Raw genomic sequence first — 22,536 nt, forward strand, 5'->3', positions numbered from 1 at the left:
CTGAGGCCTATCTGTTTACTGTGTTCATGTAATCTGGTGGTCATGCTTTGAATGTTTGTATGTGTTCCTGAGATCAGAGCCAGGGCATCAGCAAAATCGAGATCTTCCAGTGTCCCTAAAGGGATCCACTGTAGTCCTGTCCTTTGACCATCCACTGACATTTTCATTGTCCAGTCGATGGAGATAAGGAAGAGGAGGGGTGACAGTAGGCAGCCTTGACGTAGTCCTGTTTTTATAAGGAGGGTGTCCGAGAGCATACCATGTGAGATGACTTGACTTGTGAATCCATCATACGTGCACTTGATGATGTTGACTAGTTTTATGGGTATTCCATAATGTCAGAGCAGCTTCCGCAGAATGTTTCCGTCTAGACTGTCGAAAGCCTTTTCGAATCTCACAAAGTTTATGAATAGTGAAGACATTCGAACCACTAAATCTTCTCTAGTGGTTCTCGCCACATGTTTATTCAACGGCAGTTTTAAAACCTTACCAACAGCACCATCTACTGGCGTGAACGTAAATCAAATACAATCGTCTGCCTTCCCCACAGCGGCAAAACAAAGTTTAGCTTTGGAGTTTATCACATCGGGCCAATAGTAGGTGGGAACACAGGTTTATCTCTTGCCGTTAATTATAGGCACTGGGATGGCATGCTTTACCACCCCGCCACCCGGCTATCTTATATTGGTTGCCATTGTGCTGCTTACTGCAGCCGGTTGCAAGCTCCTGATAATACGATTAGCAATATTTGGATATTATATTGCTTATTAGGGCGTTTCCTCATGACTTAATGAAGAAATCCTAAGGAGAGCCATTTTAGGATTGAAAGTTATCTGTTACACACATCTATAAAATATATTTAAGTCTCAAGACAGATTACACACTACATGCAATGAGCGAATATACTGTAATATTCCTTCCTTGTTCATCAGGTGTTTGGCAAAGCAAGCACACCTGAGGATCGCTTTTTGATCATACCATCCTGGAAGTGTTTGCCATTGGGCTATGATGCTGGTTGTCGCAACATGGGAAGGTTTCTGTAATAGCCAATAGCGCCCTGAAATCAAGAGTCAAGTGTATCATTTCAGGAGCGAACGTCAGGCTTGATCCACTTGCAGTTGGTTCGTGGAATGTACTACTGACATGACCAGGCCCAATCGTGTCCAATGCAGTCGAATGACAGATCGGCGAAAGGGTTTATGGGAAATATAGTCACAACTGCTCCTACCAATGCGGTGAATAGTAAAGCCGAACTACATATCCCAAAATACAACATTTGTTATCGTAGTCCGTGAGGGAGGAAGAGGAGAGAATCACGTCTGCAGACTTCAGGCTACGCTGTTGGAAAAATGGTAAGAGCGTAAACCATAACCAATTCTTTAAAAAAATTAACGACGCAGTTTTCATGACATCTGTATTAGTGTACGAACTATAAGGCGAACTTAGTGTATCAGTGACGCACACCGAGTGGATTGCTAACGGGAACATATGTTAACAAATGAAGATAGTGGCTAGGGACTAAGCTAGCAAACAAGCCACTTTAGCTAATTAAATATTGCATCAGTAAAAATAGAAAATAATGAATAGATTGTCATTTGTATCGCCCTATTGTCTTTTCACCACCGTCATAGTGTTGTCCAGCGGTTGTCATATGATTGTTAAGTTGTAGATTAACTTTGGTTGCGTTGTGGTACTGGTATGCTGGTCCCTACACCCTCCGCCCCCATCCCCATCTCCTTTACGTGGACCTCTGGGGTTGTGAAAAGGGAAAGTGCAAGTGAGATTAGGTCCTCCTGGCTAGTTTTATTGGCCTAGTCTGATGACAACCCGCATGCCTCTCTGTTTACATCACCACAAATGTCACCATGGTTAATGTTGCGAGATATAAAACGCCCACTATCCCTTTCCCCCTGATTATCATCTAATCATCGAGACTCTGTACGAGGAACTATACTTTGAACTTGATCTAGTTGTACACTTGTGAGAAGAGCATATTCGGTGCTGTCAAACTATACTGCAAAGTTTTAGATTTAGATTCTCTCGTTTGGAAGCTGTATACTTTACATTATTGAAAAGCCTATACTTCTCTGCTGTGGCGTGATTTGACTGGGCACTAAATCAGTTACAGTATCCATCCTATTCCATAACAAAACCCAGGTTTGTAGTTTCATTAATCCAAAATGTCATTTTATAAGCAATTAGGCCTACCATGCTCTTGTAAACTGAAAGATAATTGGTTTGGTTCGAATTTGCTAAAGCCACAAGGCAACAAAAATGTTTCGCATCCTTTTATAAAGTTCACAGTGAAGTTCCAAGTTATAAAGTTAGTGCTACTGTGCCATTATATTAGAGCGTGGCTTGGCTCTAATCTAGCTGGCATAGCCCATATATCTTTTCCCCTTCCTCTATTTTCCTGTCAGAAAGAGTGCGCTGCCTGCTATTAAACAAGAGTCGCCGATTCATCCAAAATTAAAGCATATTTACCAACTGAAAAATGTTACCTATAACTGTGGAATTGCCTGGAACCTGGATCGTCTTTATTTTTTTGTTTTTTACCCAGACTGTTACTGCCACATATCAGACTCTTGTCATTTGCTTGTACTAAAAGCCCATCTTGTTTTTGTCGTGTTGGAATTAGTTTCCAATTCTGCTGTTAGTGTGTTGGCCCCTGTCATGGCCCCTCTCTCTAACCCTGACATCTTTTTCCCCTGACATCTCATTCCTTTCCTATCTCCGTTTCTGCTTCTTGCTCACACTATCCTGGTCTGTCTCTATCTCTCTCTCCCTCTGTCTTCCCCCCCCCCCCACAGCTCCTCTTCTACCAGCCCCAGTGTCCAGACCTATATGTGTCGGCCTGCTGCTAACGTGCGAGCGTCTTCCTGTATTGAGGTGAATGAGCAGTACCGCTAGTAAGCTTACTCGCCTCATCGATCACCAGATACCCAGGAAGGAACACCACCGTCTCCTACACCACTCCCCCAGTGCAACGGTGAGATCTTGACATGAATCACTGCAAAGTTGCTTTATTGATGACATTTGTGTAGTACATTATGTAGTACAGTGAGTATTGAAGAAGAGACGGAACTTATTTAGTTCTATTCCCAGCCTCATACATTTTCATTGGCTCTGGATTGCCTATGGTTGTCTGGTCAAAAGGAAAGGACACTTTTTGCTGATCATTTTGGGTCTAAGGTGGGGATGCACAGACTCCCCTTTTTCTTAGACAAAGTAAAAATACTTATATTTGGGTACTCGCTGATACCGAGAACCAATATGAGTACTTAATTGTACCGTTACAGTTTAGACAGCCAGTGATCCCACTGTTTCAGCAGGAAGTCGAACACTAAGATATAAAAAAAATAGTTTTTGACTGGTGTTTTATCGCCATGGTTACGGTCCACGGCAACTTTGTGCTATTTTTTAGTAGTGCATGAGCACGGTATCAAGTCAGAGTACTGGTAACGGTCTCCGTGCATCCCTAGTCAAAGTGACTATTGCGGCCAACACATTTTGAATGTGGTCCAGCATTGTGTTAGAAGGCTGCAGCCGTTATCCCTGAAAACAGGTTGCAATGTATCCTTTGGGGCAATTAGCTCCCTGTAAATGTACATCATCTAGTGTGCTTGTTTTTGCCACTGACAGGCTCAGATTATATTCTAACATTCTGGAAAGTATCCCTACAGAGAATACAGCTTGTTGCCTTGCCTTTAGCTTGCCCACGGTCGGTTGTAATTCTGTTCAACCAAGTCTCGCTCATTGAGAATTCAGGGTTGTGTTTATGTTGGTTTTGGTGTCAGAAGTTCCTTTTGATAATCAGGTCATATTTCAGTTTCCTACTTTGATGTTTGTTTAATTATGAGTGGCTGCAGTAAACTGACCTTCAGCCCTGTCTGTTCTCTCCATCAGACCTCAAGTGTTTCACCGCCCTTTCCCGGTCTTATCACACGGTTCATCCAACCGTCGCCCCTTCCCTTCCAGCCCTCTGTCCTCCGGCAAATCAGAGCAGGATGGAGGCCTCTTTTGGCCCCACCTTCTCAACTGTGGCCGCAGGTGCTAAAGGTAGCACACACAGGAGAACCCCCTCCTCCTCTAGTACCCTGACCTACTCCCCCCGCGACGACGACGACATGGTACACACACACACACACACACACACACACACACACACACACACACACACACACACACACACACACACACACACACACACACACACACACACACACACACACACACACACACACACACACACACACACCTGTAATACAACTTTAGATCCAATCATAATTACGCCTCTGCACTGCCTCATCTCCGCCAGCCTCCCATCGGGACGCCCCGCAGGTCAGACTCGGCCATCTCCATCCGTTCTCTGCACTCTGAGTCCAACATGTCCCTGCGGTCCACCTTTTCCCTGCATGAAGAGGAGGAGGACACGGTACCGTATTAGTTATAGTAGTGATCATTACAACGTCATCATGTATAACATTAGTGTTGTTCCTTGTTGTTGGCACGCGGACATCAACACACAGCACATCAATAGATTGTACACATGAGTGAAGAACTGGGGTACACCATGTTGTCTGTGCGTGTTTGTGGGCAGGAGCCCCAGGTGTTTGCGGAGCAGCCGTCGGTGAAGCTGTGCTGCCAGCTCTGTTGTAACGTCTTCAAAGACCCAGTCATCACCACGTGTGGGGTGAGTCATCTCCTCCCCTCTCTCGTCACTCCTCCACCTCCTCTCTCGTCACCTCCTCCACCTCTTCTCTCGTCACCTCCTCCCCCCTCTCATCTCCTCCTCCCCACTCTACTCCTTTTTTCCCCCCACCCATTTCCTTCACATCTCACTCCTCCCCTATCACAGTGCCTTTTCTCCATGACTGCTTCCTGGGGCTTTGTCTTCTGCTGGCTGTAGGGTTAAACTGTCTTTCTATTTCTTCATTATTTTCTTCTAAAGATCTAGGCCAAAGGCGTGTTTGTTTTTGGGTCAACAACGTATGTTTCCATTGCTGTGGTCCTTTTTCGGAGAGGTCAATGTGTCCCTTTCTACTCCACAGCACACTTTCTGCAGAAGATGCGCCTTGAGTTCAGGTGAGGGTCTGTCCAGGGGGGTGGAACTAACGGTTAAACAAGTTTCTCTGAGGGGAAAACACACAGCACGCAAATACATCAGGAATCATTCCTCACCCTCTAGTGACCACCGTCTCATACACTGTAGTGATTAGCTAGGACCATATTATTGAGCTCCTAGTCAAATATGAGCACGGGTTTCAAGTCCAACAGGGGAAATAAATAGCAGTTTACCGCATCCCTACAAAATACAATGCACGAAAAATAAACAAGACAACAGCGTTATACAGATGATTAATGACGTTGTCGGGCACCGTCCGGGAGACGTGCCCTACTAGACTCAAACTCTGTTCACTGCTTGTAATGAAGTAATAATGCAATGCATGAGTCCAACCGAAGCAGAGACAAAAGCTCGGACGAACCCTGGGAAATGTGCCTTCCCCTCCAGATAAATGTCCGGTGGACACGGCCAAGCTGACCGTGGTGGTCAACAACATCGCTGTGGCCGAGCAGATCGGCGAGCTCTTTATCCACTGCAAGTACGGCTGCCGAGCCACGCCGGCCAGCGCCGCCGCTGGGGGAGGGGCTGGGGGAGGGGCTGCGGCGGCGGCGGGCGCTGGGGTCGCAGCGCCCGCCGCCGCCACCGTGGCCGTCCCCACCATCACCACCGTGGCGGGGAAACCGGGCGCGTATGAGGTGGACCCCCTCGGCTGCCCCTTCACCATCAAGCTCACCTCACGCATGTAAGGACCTTGGGGCAGGGTAGAGCAGAGAAGCTTCAGAAGGGTAGAGTAGAGTAGGGTGTACTTGAGGTGTGTAGAGTAGCGTAGGTGGTAGTAGAGTCGGGTAAGGAAGAGTAACCTCTTCGTCAACTTTCGTAGGACTTGCAAACTTGAGTTACAGCGTGCGCCCAAAACGAATGCAGGGAACGTCATCTACGCAAGGGCTCGGTATCGCCGGTGATTTCCCAAAATGATTGGATTCCGATACACGTCAACGTTTCCTTCCGCCAATTCATTCTCAACCATGGCTGAGATAACCACCATTGTGAGTCTTTCATTGTTGTGGAAGTACCAGAGACATTAGAGAACCCAACGCCGTCGTTTATGGGTTCTTAATATCATCCGGAGGCGCACACAGCTTTTGGCCGTGATATTATTTATTATACTATTGTATAGATATTATATAGATATATTGAGCTTCAGGAGTTCGCAATCCGCAAAAATCACTTTCTCCTCCGTTTTGCGAATTAATCTGGACTTCAGGGAGTGGACGCTGATGCTGTCAAGACAAGCTTCATGTGAAATTTGCGGCAAATTTCAAATATTTCAACTCAAGCTAGTGTTTGCGAGAGTATAATAATGTGAGAGCTGCGCCATTCATCCATTCACGCCGCCTAATTGGCTGTCGATAGACACACGTCTCCTGTGGCCACTTCAGGCATCGACGGGAAAGGCATCGTAAAAAGATTGATCACAGGATTTTCTTTATCGGAACATTGTGCTTCTGGAAAATCGATTTTAATCAGAAAAATCGATTATTTGAACCCAGCCCACCTCTACGCAGAACACTCTTTCAGTATGTGTGAGTTACAGAAATGCGGAAAAACTTTTAGTGAAACCGGTATGTATGAGGCGCTACCAATACCGGCTCATTAATGAAATCTAATCAGAAACGCATAATATAGGAGAAGCGATCCGACATTTATTTTTCAGGGCTCGATGATGAATGTTTACATGGGAACAATGGGTTGTACGACTACACTAATAAAGTTGTGTTCAAACAAACATGCATGCCGATAACATTCTGCTCACTCCTGCAGGGAGCACGAGGTGAGCTGTGACTACCGGCCGGTGCGTTGCCCTAACAACCCGTCTTGCCCCCCGCTGCTCACCAAACACCTGGAAGCCCACCTCAAGGAGTGTGAACACATCAAGTGTCCTCACTCCAAATATGGGTACACACACACACACACACACACACACACACACACACACACACACACACACACACACACACACACACAGTGCCCACTAGTTGTTTTACATTGATGAGAATCCCTTTAAGTGTAACTGTTACACGACACCAAAACAATATGGCAAACGATCACAGTATTTTTGATAATAAAGGTGCGGCTTGTTTCACGTTTTTTACAAACCGAAACTGTCACTGCGGCTTGTTTTTCCGAGAGACGGCTTATAGGTCCATTTCGCAAACAAAAAGATAAAAATTCTTCCCCGTTTTCAGTGATTTGCATTTGGTGATTAAACATGGAGTTCCTAATGCCGTCACGATGAGCCCATATGCTCATTGACATTAGAGGTTTGCGGGTAAAAGATAACCTTGTAAAGCAATAAACATTGGCTTCACTTCATTACAGACTAAAAAACAAGACAGACAATTGCTGTTTCCCTCAATGTGCTCTTCATGAACATCTCCTCCCCGCTCCAGCTGCACGTTCATCGGGAACCAGGACACCTATGAGACTCACCTGGAGGTGTGCAAGTTTGAGGGCCTCAAGGAGTTCCTGCAGCAAACCGATGACAGGTGTTGCCTCCCTTCTTAACAGCCTACACACGGACAAACACGCATATGTGCTGGGCCTTTGCATGAATACATCCAAAATCGGCAAAGGTTTTATTTTATTATGCCGAATGTAGCAAGGGGTAAAATAAACACTTACGAAATAGGGCGGAGTCCTACGATATCTGTACACTTTTACAGATATCGTAAATAAGGATCTTATAAAAATGGCTGATATGACTAATAGATTAGATTAGGTTTTGTATTCACTTATTGCCAAGATATGATTAAATTTGTGCTCTTCATAGCAGCGGCAAAAAATATTCTGGGATAATACCAGGAATTTTCTTTAAATCCAGTTCTGGTTCACCCTATGACCTTTGTGACCTTTGACCTCCTGGTTAGGTTCCATGAGATGCAGCTAACGCTCTCCCAGAAGGACCAGGACATCGCCTTCCTGCGCTCCATGCTGGGCAAACTCTCTGAGAAACTGGACCAGCTGGAGAAGAACCTGGAGCTCAAGTTTGGTGAGCTAGACCGACCTGCTCCTAACATCCGACACAAACGCGCCACACACGCACACATGCACACATGCAAACACGCACATGCATGCACACAGACACAACCATACATATAAAGTCACACACCGTACTTACTTATCCACAGATCTTATCGCAGCCCTAAAGGTTAAAGGTTAGCCCATGTGGTGTTAGGGCTGGGCGTTTAATTGAATTTCCATCTCGATTTCGTTTTATAGAAAGTGCTGGAGACATTTCTGTACATTATTTTCTTTTTGACCATTTTGTGTCTTTTTTTAAGATGAAATTTCAAGTTCTCAGTTACAAAGCGTATTTCGGAGAGACATGCTGAATAAATACATCATGTTTTGAAACTCAAAAATAATCGTTTGAATAATCGTGATTTCAAACTTGACCAAAATAATCGTGATGATGATTTCTTCCATAATCGAGCATCCCTATGTGGCGTGTTTGTGTGTGTGCGCGCTGTACGTTGTAATGTACTTATATTGTGTTTTGTAGACGTGCTAGATGAGAACCAGAGTAAGCTGAGCGAGGACTTGATGGAGTTCCGTAGAGATGCCTCCATGCTTAACGTAAGTCAAACGGAAGGAGATATGTCTTGCTGCTTCTCTTATCCAACCCTTGTCCTCCCTCTCTTTTATTTTTTTTTCATTTCCATTCCTTAAAACTACATTTAGGTAGAGGGTTAGCTTCTTTCATTAAACTTTGAGGAAAATGGACGTTTTCCAGTAGCCTACTAATTCACAAGACAGAGAAGAGTTAGAACTCAGAATAGATGGCTAAACAACTAGATTAAACACAGGTAGTGATGAAAATAATTAGAAGTGCAAATTATTGCTATGAGGTTGTTCAAGAAGAGCTAGAGATCCGACCGAAAAAGACTTAAGCTATACCGTATTTTCCGGACTATACGTCGCTCCCGAGTATAAGTCGCATCAGTCAAAAAATGCTCCATGACGAGGAAAAAAACATATATACGTCGCATCGGTGTATAAGTCGCATTTATTTTTAAACATTTAAACAAGAACGTTTAGTCTGGAGAGACTGAATGAAATTGCAATAGCAATATAGGTGTGTCGGTCCCTCGTAGTTCTGAGAGTATACCGAATTCAGTGACACCGGGATTCCACCGGACGCGTATGCGCCGCGGTCAGATGCCTTCACAAGTCCAGCGGAGGGCTCCAGTTTTCGCCGGCCAAGTCATGCGCTGTGATATGTGTGACAGCTATGTTGCACAAAATTGCAGCTAAGGCTGGGGTAGCTTTGGTTGAACCGGAGGACATTGAGGACGAGAATATAATTTATTCGGTGGTGCAGTAGGCTTGCAGCGTTCAGTTGTAGGCCTAATGAATGACGGTGCCCTCTTGCGGCCGAGGATTATGTACGCACAATTTTGGCATATAAGTCGCTTCGAAATATTAGTCGCAGGGCAAGCCAAACTACAAAAAAACCGCGACTTATAGTCCGGAAAATACGGTAATTTTATTATTACAATTATTAATTGTATTATTACGATTATTGAGACTATTCAGGGATAATACTTGTCTTTATATGTGCATGTGTTTTGACGTACAATAAAACAATAGGAACCCTGGATTGGCACAGCAAGGATCAGGGAATCGTGCCTCCTCCACATGATGGAATCATTTGTGTAGATTACATGCATGACGTCTGCGGTTTTATCCTCTGTCATGTCACTCCACTGCAGGACGAGTTGTCCCACATCAACGCCAGGCTCAACATGGGCATCCTGGGCTGTGAGTAGTGCTCCGCTTCTCCTTCACTGCTCCTCCTCCCATGGGGCTGGACACATTTGTTGCCAGATGGTTTTGGAGGTTTTCTTCTTCTTTTTTTGGCAGATCTATATCCCTGCCTCACACCTCTTCCTACATTACTTTCTTTCTATCGTTCGTTCAGCTGTCTCTTCCTCTGTCCGTCTGCTGTCTTTCTTTCTCCGTCTGTGTTCAGTCTCTTTCTCTCTTATTTTCCCTACTTCACCCTTTCTTCCTGCTTTACTGTTTACCTTTGTCTCCTCCTTTCTAATCTCATAAACATAGAAACAAATATTTTGGCTCCTTTTTTAAAACTGGCTTCAGGTGGACGGATCAAGTGTTCTTGATTCAATATAAAAAATCGGTTGGGTATCAAACCCAAGAAAATGTGTTTGAATAATTTGCACGCGTACAAACGTTCTTCCCCCCTGCCCTTCCTGTGCCTAGCCTACGACCCCCAGCAGATCTTCAAGTGTAAGGGAACCTTTGTGGGCCACCAGGGGCCCGTGTGGTGCCTCTGTGTCTACTCCACCGGAGACCTGCTCTTCTCCGGCTCCTCAGACAAGACCATCAAGGTGACACAAACTACTCACTCTACCCCCTGCACTGCTCTCTTCTCACTACAAACAATCTAAAACACAGGATCCAAATACACAACATCTGTCGAACTTTTGAGGAGCATGTATATATGGGGCCCGGATGTCAATCTCACTTCCTGTGTGTGTGTCTTTCTTTCTCTGGCAGGTGTGGGATACCTGCACTACATACAAGTGTCAGAAGACCTTAGAAGGTCACGACGGCATTGTCTTGGCGCTGTGCATCCAGGGGTAAGAACACACGCACACACACACACATCTTTGTGTTAGTGTAATCTGGACCTTAACCCCAGGGGCCACATGCCCCTGGGGTTAATATGTGCGTAAGAACAGCTAACAAAACACACACACCTGCCCCCAAGGTGGAGATAATGCTTTGTAAACCCTCTGTTTCCATAGGAACCGATTGTACAGTGGCTCTGCGGACTGCACCATCATAGTGAGTAGCATCATGCTACCTGTTTGACTAAATACAGAATCCTGGCTGTTCTGTGGTCCCCGTTGGTACACCTAATGCTATTCTGTGTGTGTTTGTCCCTTCTGCATAGGTGTGGGACATCCAGACTCTGCAGAAGGTGAACACGATCCGGGCCCACGACAATCCTGTGTGCACGTTAGTCTCCTCCCACAACATGCTGTTCAGTGGCTCCCTCAAGGCCATCAAGGTACGCAGACAGTCGATCACTCACACACACACACACACACACACACACACACACACACACACACACACACACACACACACACACACACACACACACACACACACACACACACACACACACACACACACACACACACAGCGGTTGAATTCAGCAGGCTGTAGCAGCTAGGCACAAAATAGCCCGCTCTTCATGTTCAGATAAATAATACTAATTGAAAACTGACTTGGTACCACCTATAAAGAGGAGTCTGTCATTTGAAGGGAGTGAGGCTAGTTCCTGTGTGTTTTAAAGAATAAAAGAGTGTTGAGAAGCCTGTGTAGAACTGGCTGTAGCCATTTCTGTCAAAAGTACTAATATTCAATATTTGCTGAGAAGTATTCGAATAATATTCGAAAATCGGTCAATCAAGAAACTATGGCCAAAAAAATAACATCACACGTTGTGACTTTTTACCATTTATTTGTTACTTGCATTCGGAGTGTTGATCAGCAGAGAAATAGTCCGCCAAAGACGTTGACGTCGCTTCGTAACCGGGGACGCTGGGGTTGATAAGTTACCGGACTACTTGCGGAATGATACGATAGAAAAAAAAAATCCACTTTCCTGCGTTCATTATTCTTAGCAACGGTGATTTATCCAAAAAAAATCACCACCGGAAGTTGTGAAGGCCCATGCAAGTGAACGGAGCGTTCAACAGCATTGAGATGAGCCGTGTAATAAATAACGTTCATCATTAAGGCCAATTTCCACTGGAATCGGCACGGAAGCGGCACGGAAGCGGCACGGCAGCGAATCGCTCGCCGAAAATAATGGAAACCATTAAAGTGAACGTAGGCTATTCCACTGGATACGGCACCGGCACGGCACGGAACCGTCCCCAAACCGGCACTTCGTTTACGATACTTGCCTCTTCTATTTCTGAAAGTTGCCGGTTCGCTGCCGTGTCTCAGAACACGACTACAGCCAATCAGTTTGCCTTTGCGCATGAATATTCATGAGCTCACATCGATCCTTATGCAATTCACAGGGTATTGTAATATTATACAGTCTATCTATGGTATGGTATCAATAGCTAGTCAGTGGCAAAGAAGAATTGAAAGTCCGCGTCGATGCCTCGCAAGTCCAGTGTCCCGAGTGGACGTTGCCATGACATCTAGAAATCATAGGTCTACCGTATTTAATGGGTTATGTGTATGGTTGATTATAAGGTAGGCCTATGTATATATATATATATTATAATGTATATTATAATATATATGGTTTGAATGACTTGTGAATAATATTGTATGAATACTTATTATAATTATGCACGTCTTGAGCCATCTGTCGGAACGTGTCCGTGCCGCTTCCAGTGGGGATTGCAGTACGGAACACAGCCGCTTCGCTGCCGTGGCGCTTCCGTGCCGATTCCGGTGGAAATTGGCCTTTACACATTCATTATTCGATTTTCTACGTGACTCAGACTATTCGACTGTTCGAAAATCGTTGCCCATCCCTAGTGGCGATCTCAGAACTTTGACGCATGGACTTAAATCTTTTCCACATCGCTCGCGACCTCTCTCTTTCAGATCCACTTCAGTCATCTGTGTGTTTGTGTGTGTGTGTGTCTGGTTTTCACAGGAGACATTCTGTCATTTTGGACCATATCCATCTCCCCTATTTTTATAGGGATTATAAACTGCTGGACTGTACTGCTAGAACTCTGTAATTTGTTCTTCTTATTTCACCATCTTTCTCTCTTGGATCCGTGAGAGACTAGACCAAAAGTGCTGCTTTTGGTATTAGTAGCAAGGAAATACTTATGCCACCATCTGAACAGTGTGTTCAGCAGTTCACTCTTTTCTGCATATTTGGTCCAATAGCCAATCACTTCGGTCATAAATAGATTGCTTCATTTCAAAAATGTATTTCAGTTCATACTAAGCATAGCAAGTATTGATATTTGATGCAAAGCAAAATATGCTTGAAATGTCTTAAACATGTCATCCATCCCAAACTTTCTCAATCCTCAACATGTAGAAACGACCGAACTGTACCACAGATGGTTGATCAACGATAGAACCTCTCCACCAAAACCACAATAACTGGTTCGGAGAAGACGTACATACTGTGTTTTAGCAGAGACTGGTATCCACAGCAACTTAGTGTTTTTGTTTGAGGATACATGTAATTTAGGAGCAGGTGGGGGCTTTAGGAGTCTTGCGTAAGGACATAAGGGGTTCGATCCCAGCATCTTTCCAACCACAATCAATATTAAGCTTTTGAGGCATTTGTATCAGGATTAATGTGTGTGTGTGTGTGTGTGTGTGTGTGTGTGTGTGTGTGTGTGTGTGTGTGTGTGTGTGTGTGTGTGTGTGTGTGTGTGTGTGTGTGTGTGTGTGTGTGTGTGTGTGTGTGTGTGTGTGTGTGTGTGTGTGTGGCTGGCTGGCTTTGTAGGTGTGGGACATCGTGGGCACAGAGCTGAAGCTGAAGAAAGAGCTGACTGGTCTCAACCACTGGGTCCGAGCACTGGTGGCTTCTCAGAACCACCTGTACAGCGGCTCCTATCAGACCATCAAGGTAGCCAGTCCATCTTTGGTCTGTTTGTGTGTTTGTGGACCCTTTGGGTTTGTTCCTTGATTCAAATATGTCCCTTGCTCTCTCGTTGTCTGTCTCCCCCTCCCTTCCTTTCTGCCTCTTTCAATTTTTCTCTTTCACCTCTCAAAATCCTTCTTTCTTTCTATGTCTCTCACTATATCACTCCCTATGTATCTCTTTCTATGGCTCTCTTTCTCGCTATGTCACTCTCTCTGTATCTGTCTCTCTCTCTTTCTCGCTATGTCACTCTCTCTGTATCTCTCTCAATATATCACTTGGTGTATCCCTCTCTCTCTCTGTCTCTCTCTGTCTCTCTCTCTGTCTGTCGCTCCCTCAGATCTGGGACATTCGCTCCCTGGATTGTGTCCATGTGCTCCAGACCAGCGGGGGCAGTGTATACTCCATCGCTGTCACCAACCACCACATCGTCTGCGGCACCTACGAGAACCTCATCCATGTACGACTCTCTCTCTCTCTCTCTCTCTCTCTCTCTCTCTCTCTCTCTCTCTCTCTCTCTCTCTCTCTCTCTCTCTCTCTCTCTCTCTCTCTCTCTCTCTCTCTCTCGCTCTCGCTCTCATATATATATCACTCGAACCGACACTATCCACTACTCAATACAATTCAAAGGGCTTAGCATAAGAAACCTACTCTGACATTGCTACAGCACATATAATTAAAATAACCACTCAATAAAATGTAAAGGATCAAAATCGCAATGCATGACTTCATTGTGATTGAAGGGTAATCCTCACTCTCTCTGGCTCTCTGTCCCTATCGGCGTGCGTCCGTCCCTCCCAGGTGTGGGACATAGACACTAAGGAGCAGGTGCGTACCCTGACGGGTCACGTGGGGACTGTGTACGCCCTGGCGGTCATCTCCACGCCGGACCAGACCAAGGTGTTCAGCGCCTCCTACGACCGCTCGCTGCGGGTGAGTCATCGCGCGTGTGTGTGTGTGTGTGTGTGTGTTGTAAGACTGAAAATATAATGCTGAACTAATAGGACACGGTTGTGTGACATACCAAAATGGTGCTGTTATTGCTTGTGATCATTTGGTAAAACTGAGCTACTGATCCAAAGTCACTTCTTACGTAAGGGACATACAAGAAAGATTCGAAGGGCGACAGGGGTCTTTCTTTGCTCCGCAGCTGATCATTGTCTTGAATGGATTCTATTTTTGGTGTAGTATTGAGGGAGATGTTTTGTTCTCTACTGCATTACCATAGCTGGCCCCCATCCCCAATGTGACGCTGGGCCGAGTTCTGGTGGACTTGGTTTACTGTACTGTGTGCATACTTGTTGTTATAAAAACACTGCGCGTGTGTGTTAGGTGTGGAGCATGGACAACATGATCTGCACCCAGACCCTGCTGAGGCACCAGGGCAGTGTGACAGCACTGGCCGTCTCTAGGGGGCGCCTGTTCTCGGGGGCGGTGGACAGCACCGTGAAGGTGGGTTCTCCCCCCGCTTTCTCTTCGTTATCCCATGTGGAGGGCCTTTCTCCGTGTGCTTCCTTTTTTTTATGCCTTCAACTGGAACTCCCACATTTCCCCTAATGCGCAACTTATCTTTTAAGCCTGTCGAGTGAGTATGAGTTGTATTGATAAGGTGCTCTCTCTCTCTCTCCCTCTCGCCAGGTGTGGACTTGTTAGAAGATCACATGTCCTCCCACTCTCCCCCCCCCCCCCCCCCCCCCCCCCCAGCCCGCCCACACTTCCCCACGCCGCCTGCGGACTCTGGTGGCGGACAGGACCGGTCGATGCAGCTCTTTGATCAAAGTGTTTTATTAATGCAAACCAAACTTTTACACTCCCCGTTGGACCTGTCAAGTTCAAGCGCTCCTGGACTTCTCGGCTCCCTGCACTCGACGGAGGAAGATGATGGCTGCCGAGGTTGATGATGATGATGATGATGATGATGAAGAGGGGGAGAAGAGCCGCCTTATGCTTGCACCAATCACCAGGCTGCGGGGAGCCATGCCGCCTTCTGAGTGGCCACCAACGCTGCTCCAACTCGTAACGGAACGCAGATGAGATTACCCTTATATTTTTTTGTGTATTGTTTTATGATTTTCGCACAATGTTTGGGAGCTTGTGGTCATAAAAAAAAAACAAAGAACTGCCACTGACTAAACTCTACTGATGCCTGAACTGTATGAAGAGAAAAACAACCCACCGTGCCCGTCTCACTGATGAGAACCTCAGCGGCGACTCGCCTTCGGAGAGAACCCCACACACCCTGTCGGTGTGTGGGTGGAAACGTCAAGGCGGTTTACGTACACAATGCTGTGTCGGGTCGCCGCATCCCAACCCGAATCTCCAAACGCTCCGTAGCGCCGAGTTACTCCACGCCACTTTCAAAGGAGTGGTTCTCGCGAATGTTGATGAGAAGCGTTGTGTGTTGTGTGTCAGCAGTCGGCTAGGGTGATTTTAAGAGATGACGCATCTCCAAAAGTCTCCAAGGGCTTCGAAGGCCCATCTTTAGACCATTCCCCATTAACCCCTCAACTTGTTTTGAACTGCTTTTGGGGCGGTGAGGTCACAGGTCAGGAAGGGGAGCCGAGGATTTCAGAATGCTACTTGCTCCCTGCATGATTGTTTTTTGCGGAGCCAGATCTAAATCGATACAGACTTCAGTTGGCTCGTGGAAAGCGGAAGAACAAAAGCCAGTATGGACCCCTATATCTATTCTCACAGACTTCCATTCAGGACTTTACCTGTGGGTCTCTTGTGAAAATGACCGCCTTCTAGAATGTTAAGCTAAGGGATCTCTCGTATAACGGGGCAAACGGGCCTCCTAGGTTAACAGACTTTTGTAATAGTGCCATGATTTAAAGCTTGTTCCACGCCATTTAAAAATGAAATGGTTGTATAGTTAAGAATGACATTGGTGGTGACACCATCAATATGTGCCCGGAAGAGCGGATGTCGTAGGAGAAGGATTGTCCTGGGTGTGTGTGTGTGTGTGTGTGTGTGTGTGTGTGTCGTTCTCTCTGTGTTTGTCTTTCTCTGTTGTGTATGAGTGTGCGCCAGTGTGTTAATTTTTGAGTGCCATATTCACAGATGAAGTCTGAAAAGAAAATGGCGACCAGTTCTTCTCTCCAAATCCTCTTCCTATGTCACCTCCCGGACACATGCAACCCCAGTGTGGAAGAAGGTCTGACTGTTCACCTCAGACTAAAGTCTCAGTGACTGAACACGGAGTGCTAGGAGATGCGGTCACTGTTATACTTAAAACGACCATATGGGTGGTGGAAAAAGACTGGAGGAGACTTAGGGGCGATAAAAGCGAGGTTGTCTGTGTTTATTGGGTATTGGAGCCCTAAAGTTAACATTAAGGGGATGTGGCTCTCATGGATCTCGCTGTTCGGGCTGAAATTACATTTTTGTTCCGACACCAAATTATCTTGCTTTGCCCCGTCACCAGGTTTAATATGTGTAAAACGAGTTCAGTCAGAACCTCTTGTCAGTAGTGATGTCTCAACTGACGGGGACTCGACTGTTACCTATTCAATGCATTTAAACCACCAGAATATATATGAATATCTTGTATTCAATTTATTTGGTAAAACAAACGTCGTTGACAATAGGCTTCCTATTAAATTGACCAAAGACAAATGACCCGGTTCAATGTAATTCTATGTAAAGTGTCACATCATTAACTGCTATGAGGTTAACAGGTCCATCAACTTGGCACAATCACGTGGTTATGTTAAAATGTTTTTTTTTAGCAATTTCAACGGTTTTATTTTCTTAAGTATATATACTCGATACAGTTATGTAAGGGGGGGAGGAGGAAGTGGGGGGAGGAGATGTCACACACTGATCACGCCGTCATTCATTACTTTCATTGCACACATGTAAGCCTGATTTGATCAACGATCAATAAATCTGTTGTACACTTTACACAAGCCTTTTGACTCTTTTTAAAGAAATGTATTGCTTATGAAACTGAACTAAACTAATGATAGCATTACGCATTTTATATTGAAGGTACAAGAGGCCAACCAGTAAAGCAATAGATTTATATCGTTTTTGTGTGAATATGCACATGCTTCAGATGATGGCCATTCTCTTTTTTTTCTGTTTCTGTCAAGATACTAAGTGGATGCATATTATAAACTTTTTTTAATACCATATATATATCATATACATTATGTTTGTGTGTATTATACGTAAAGATATATTGAAATAGATTTATGAAGGCGAAAGCTGTTTTTGTAGAGAACATTTATTTATTCAGAGCAGATGTCCATGAAATGCAGTCACTGCAAGCACACGACTGTCCATAATAGATTATACACACACTCACTCACAGACACACATTCAGACATCATACAAAGTAGCATCTCATTCTCTTATACACACATACAGACGCACACACATGCAAACACTTTCTCACACTGTCACTGCAGAGCATAGAAGATACCAATCGGGTATCAGTTTGGAATGCGGACAAGCAAAATATAAACCGCTGGGGGTGGAAGTAAAGACTGAGCTTCGTTCGACAACGCATTGACCATTTGTATTGGGTACGTTTTTTTAAAATCTATAATCCCTTTTTTTCCTGCTTGGACTCGAACCCGTTCCCATAAACGTACTTTGAAAAAATTATTAGAAGAGCCACATGGCGTGTGAAGAGGTATTTAAACAAAAGAAAATTATAGATATTTTTTTTACCATAAAGAACACATTCACACACACACAATGATGAGAGATGATATATTTTGTGTAGGATATGTGAGAGAGATAGCCTGACCTTTAACCTGGCTCAACTACAATTCCCATATCGGAGTGAACAGCAACTTTCATAGAACAGGGGGAGTTATGTAAGGAACAGTCTCCATTTTCACCACATGGATGATTGGCGTGGTGATTGAGATTTTTCGATGATTTAGTGTCAAGGACCTGGTTAAAAGCCACAAAACACAAATTGTTTAATTCTGATTGTTTCCAATTTATGACCCATTGGATTTCACAAGATGATATAAACCAGAAAGAGAATTAGTAACATTCAGAGATGTTATAGGACCTTGTGTGTGTGTGTCTGTGTGCGTGTGTGTGTGTGTGTGTGTGTGTGTGGGTGAGGTGGAGTTGTGTTGTATTAGATCAATTGATGTTGGAAGATTTTGAAATCCACGTTTATTCCGGGATGTTCACTAGCATAGCTGAACACTGAACGCAACAGACCAGCTTGATGGAAACAAAACCTCAACATAAGATTGACAACCTAAATACATTTTTGCAAACCCCTTCAGCAGACGTACCCCTCTGTGGTCATAACACAAAAAAGACAACAAGGCAAGGCACATGTTTGAAAGAAAAATAATATTGCACAAACAAATTTATAACGATCAAAGATAGAGATATAATTGTATTTTATACCAGTGCCACACCTAGACACATGTAAAATAAAAAAAGAAAGGGTTAAAAAAAGAAGCTTTCCCTGGAAATGGACATTTATTCCAAAATGGCGTCTCACAATAACGTCATCACCTCACACCACTATCAAAGCATAAAGAAGCCAGACTGCTTCTACACAAAAGAAAAGACGCCTTCAGGTTTAACACATACATCATTAAATACTTCACTTCTTTTTGTCGTCGTAAATATCCATTTATATATATAATCTCTTTATAATAATCATTTAAATACCACAATTATTCTCTGGATTCATTTTGAATATCGACAGAACTGTAAAAAAACAAACAAAATTAAAACACATACATTTTTTTTTTCTTTTCATATGGCGAGAAGAGGCGGGAAACGTTGCACGGCAACTCATGCACGTTTTTGATTGGTTGTTAGGAGCTTTGCTCTGAGTAAATTCTAACTGTCTCAACTGCCTATGGGACCCTTCTCTTTCCTAGCTGCACCAGTCAGGCAGCCATGCATGCTGTATTGCGACCAAGCCGTCACAATGGTATTAGTGATGATGATGGTGTAATGGTGATCATGGTGCGGTGGTGTCGACAGCGATTGTCTTGGCAACGCGTGGTGTATCTGTGGGGAGGTGATGAGGGAGAGTGTGTCGTTGAAAGGTAGAGGAGTGGAGAGGGCAGAGACAGAGAGAGGGAGATTTAAAGAGTGAGAGAGACATGAGTCATGAGGGAGAGGGAGGTACGTCAGAATCAAGTGTAAGTTAGCTGGATCCAATAGCATCCCTACATCTCCTTCCTGAAGTCTCTACTGGCATAGCTATCAACTTGCTTCACATCAGGACATTTTAAGGACTTCCTTTGAGCCTTCCATCTCAACCGATGAAATCAAAACACTTAATCTACGTCTTAGCCCTCCATCAAACCTTCACATGCTTGTCACCACCTGAAACGTCTAAATATTTACCATCTATTCGATTTGCTGACACTTTATCAAACGCGACTTACAGGGAGGTTTTTACACACATGAAGGAGCAACTATGGGTTAGGGTTTCTTGGTCAAGGATGCCTACATGGCTGGGTATATGGGATTTCGAACCTAGAATCGATGGTCTCGCAGTCATCATCCCTCAACACGAGACTACGACCTTCGATCCTTGATTCCCTAAGGGTTGTGTTTGAAATAGAATGCTAGATGTATCCCCCGGCTTTGTACTTGTCACCTTGTTGAAATTCTCCCCTCCTGGTAGCTTTGCCACTCAACCACATTGTGCAGGCTCCTCTGTGGGTGGGTGTGCGCGTGTGTGTAGTGCCAGGTCACTAACAACCAAGGTCTTTGTGCTTCTTCTAGGTGTGTGCATGTGTGTGCCTTTGTCTGTGGGTGTGTATGTGTGTGCAAATGTAAAGGTTGATTCGCTGAACGATGACAATGCTTTGAATGTTGCTGCCGGTGTTTTCTAGAGAATGGATTAGCATGAGTCGTGCACGCTCACACACACACACACACACACACACGAACACACACACACGAACACACACACACACACACACACACACACACACACACACACACACACACACACACACACACACACACACACACACACACACACACATCCAGACTAATCACATACAAACAAACACATACACAAACAAACAAGCAAACCTTATATCACACATGCGCATTTGACTCATATATTCACACGCACACATACATTATAAGCCTTTAGGAGCGAAATGGTCTTATTTTGGTCACGGTTAAAAAAAAGTTTCCACCAAGTCATTACATCATCACAACACCAGAGGGCACCATTCCACACAGAATCAACACATCAAACCAAAGAGCTAGAGGTTCCCATTATTGTTCTGTATATTATATATATTTATATATTACTGTGCTAATGCAGGACTTTTTCAGTAGATATAAACTCTCCATGCTTACAATTTACACATACCATACTATGATTTAATACACCATTGTTTTTTAATTTTTAATATCTTTTTCAGTCTTTAGTTGTCTCTTGTTTTCGTCTCCGTCGTTGCAGTAGTACTAGCAGTATTACGGGTGGACGAGGGGTTTCAAAACAATCTCTGATTTTTATCAGCAAACTCATGAATTTCATACCACTTTTTTGCTGTTTCGCAGTCTCCTGGTCCTCTTTGCTGAGACACATTCGCTTTCACATGTGTTCTCTCTCTCTCTCTCTCTCTCTCTCTCTCTCTCTCTCTCTTGTTCTCTCTCTCTCTCTCGCCCTTTCCATTAAATCCATATGCATCTCTTTGTCAGTGTGTCCGTCTCTCCTCGACCAGACCTCTCTCTCTCTGACGCCAAAGGTGGACAGGGCAGTCCGTCAAGTTCTGGATCACATCATCCCCGACAGTGCATCATCTCTATCACCGTCATCATCATCATCATCATCATCATCATCATCATCATCATCATCGTCCGTATGGAAAGCCGCAGTAGAAAAAGGCTGGAGCTGTGCAGAGAGTGTGAAGGGAGAAGGGAGAAGAGCTTTCCCACATTCCAATAGGAGAGATGCCAAAAGTCTGGCCATCCGGAGAAGGGCAGGAGCAGGAATGACTTGGATTACAACGAAGAGAGAGAGAGAGAGAGAGAGAGAGAGAGTGAGAGAGAGAGAGAGAGAGAGAGAGAGAGAGAGAGAGAGAGAGAGAGAGAGAGAGAGAGAGAGAGAGAGAGAGAGAGAGAGAGAGAGAGAGACAGACAGAGAGACAGAGACAGAGACAGAGACAGAGAGAGACAGACAGAAACAGAGACAGAGACAGAGACAGAGACAGAGACAGAGACAGAAAGAGAGAGAGAGAGAGAGAGAGAGAGAGAGAGAGAGAGAGAGAGAGAGAGAGAGAGAGAGAGAGAGATTGGGGGCATAAGAGAAAGAGCAAGTGACATAGCGGAAGAGAGAGAGAGCTTTATTGTGTCTCCCTTTTATAAGCTCCTGATGCGCCGTTGCCATGGAGATACGATGGTTGCCAAGGAGTTACGTTGGTTGCCATTGAGATGCGGTGGTTGCCATGGATATGCGGCGAATGCGGCGGCAGTTGCAGTTGCCGTGGTGTTGCGGCTGTTACTCCAGCATGGCGTCCAGCTGGTCGGCCAAGTCATCGAACATGCTGCCGATGTCATCCAGGATGCTGACTGTCTTCTTCTGCTCCACCACAGAGCTGAGACACAAACACACACACACACACGCACGCACGCACGCACGCACGCACGCACGCACGCACACACACACACACACACACACACACACACACACACACACACACACACACACACACACACACACACACACACACACACACACACACACACACACACACACACACACACACACACACACACACACACACACACAGAAAACAAAATTAGTACATTTGACATGCCATGAAGGAATTCCAAA

The 22,536-nt window shown here is 44.8% G+C and overlaps 2 protein-coding genes across 3 annotated transcripts in view; one reads left to right on the forward strand and one right to left on the reverse strand.

The window, feature by feature from the left end:
- The first annotated feature begins 1,219 nt into the window (after positions 1–1,219).
- traf7 (TNF receptor-associated factor 7) lies at positions 1,220–15,855 on the forward strand. Of its 2 annotated transcripts, none has more exons than XM_060039441.1 (21): positions 1,220–1,352; positions 2,811–2,989; positions 3,979–4,130; positions 4,319–4,435; positions 4,601–4,693; positions 5,052–5,085; positions 5,513–5,807; positions 6,887–7,021; positions 7,516–7,611; positions 7,993–8,114; positions 8,628–8,701; positions 9,838–9,886; positions 10,349–10,476; positions 10,646–10,728; positions 10,897–10,936; positions 11,046–11,162; positions 13,599–13,721; positions 14,077–14,196; positions 14,538–14,669; positions 15,069–15,188; positions 15,375–15,855. In XM_060039441.1, exons 3-21 carry the CDS (start codon positions 4,008–4,010, stop codon positions 15,387–15,389), a joined length of 2,016 nt encoding a protein of 671 aa, XP_059895424.1. In that variant the 5' UTR covers positions 1,220–1,352; positions 2,811–2,989; positions 3,979–4,007; the 3' UTR covers positions 15,390–15,855. The 2 variants fall into 2 exon arrangements, with proteins under 2 accessions (XP_059895424.1, XP_059895415.1); XM_060039432.1 differs by having other exon boundaries at positions 1,221–1,352; positions 3,907–4,130.
- Positions 15,856–16,350: 495 nt separating this feature from the next.
- The window catches only part of caskin1 (CASK interacting protein 1), a 36,420-nt gene continuing 30,234 nt past the window's right edge, over positions 16,351–22,536 (reverse strand). Inside the window, exon 23 of the mRNA XM_060039461.1 lies at positions 16,351–22,297. Coding sequence (XP_059895444.1) covers positions 22,201–22,297 — 97 coding nt within the window. The 3' untranslated portion in view covers positions 16,351–22,200. The remainder of the gene's footprint in view (positions 22,298–22,536) is intronic.

Source organism: Gadus macrocephalus, chromosome 2 (genome assembly GCF_031168955.1).
Source record: "Gadus macrocephalus chromosome 2, ASM3116895v1".
Taxonomy (NCBI): domain Eukaryota; kingdom Metazoa; phylum Chordata; class Actinopteri; order Gadiformes; family Gadidae; genus Gadus; species Gadus macrocephalus.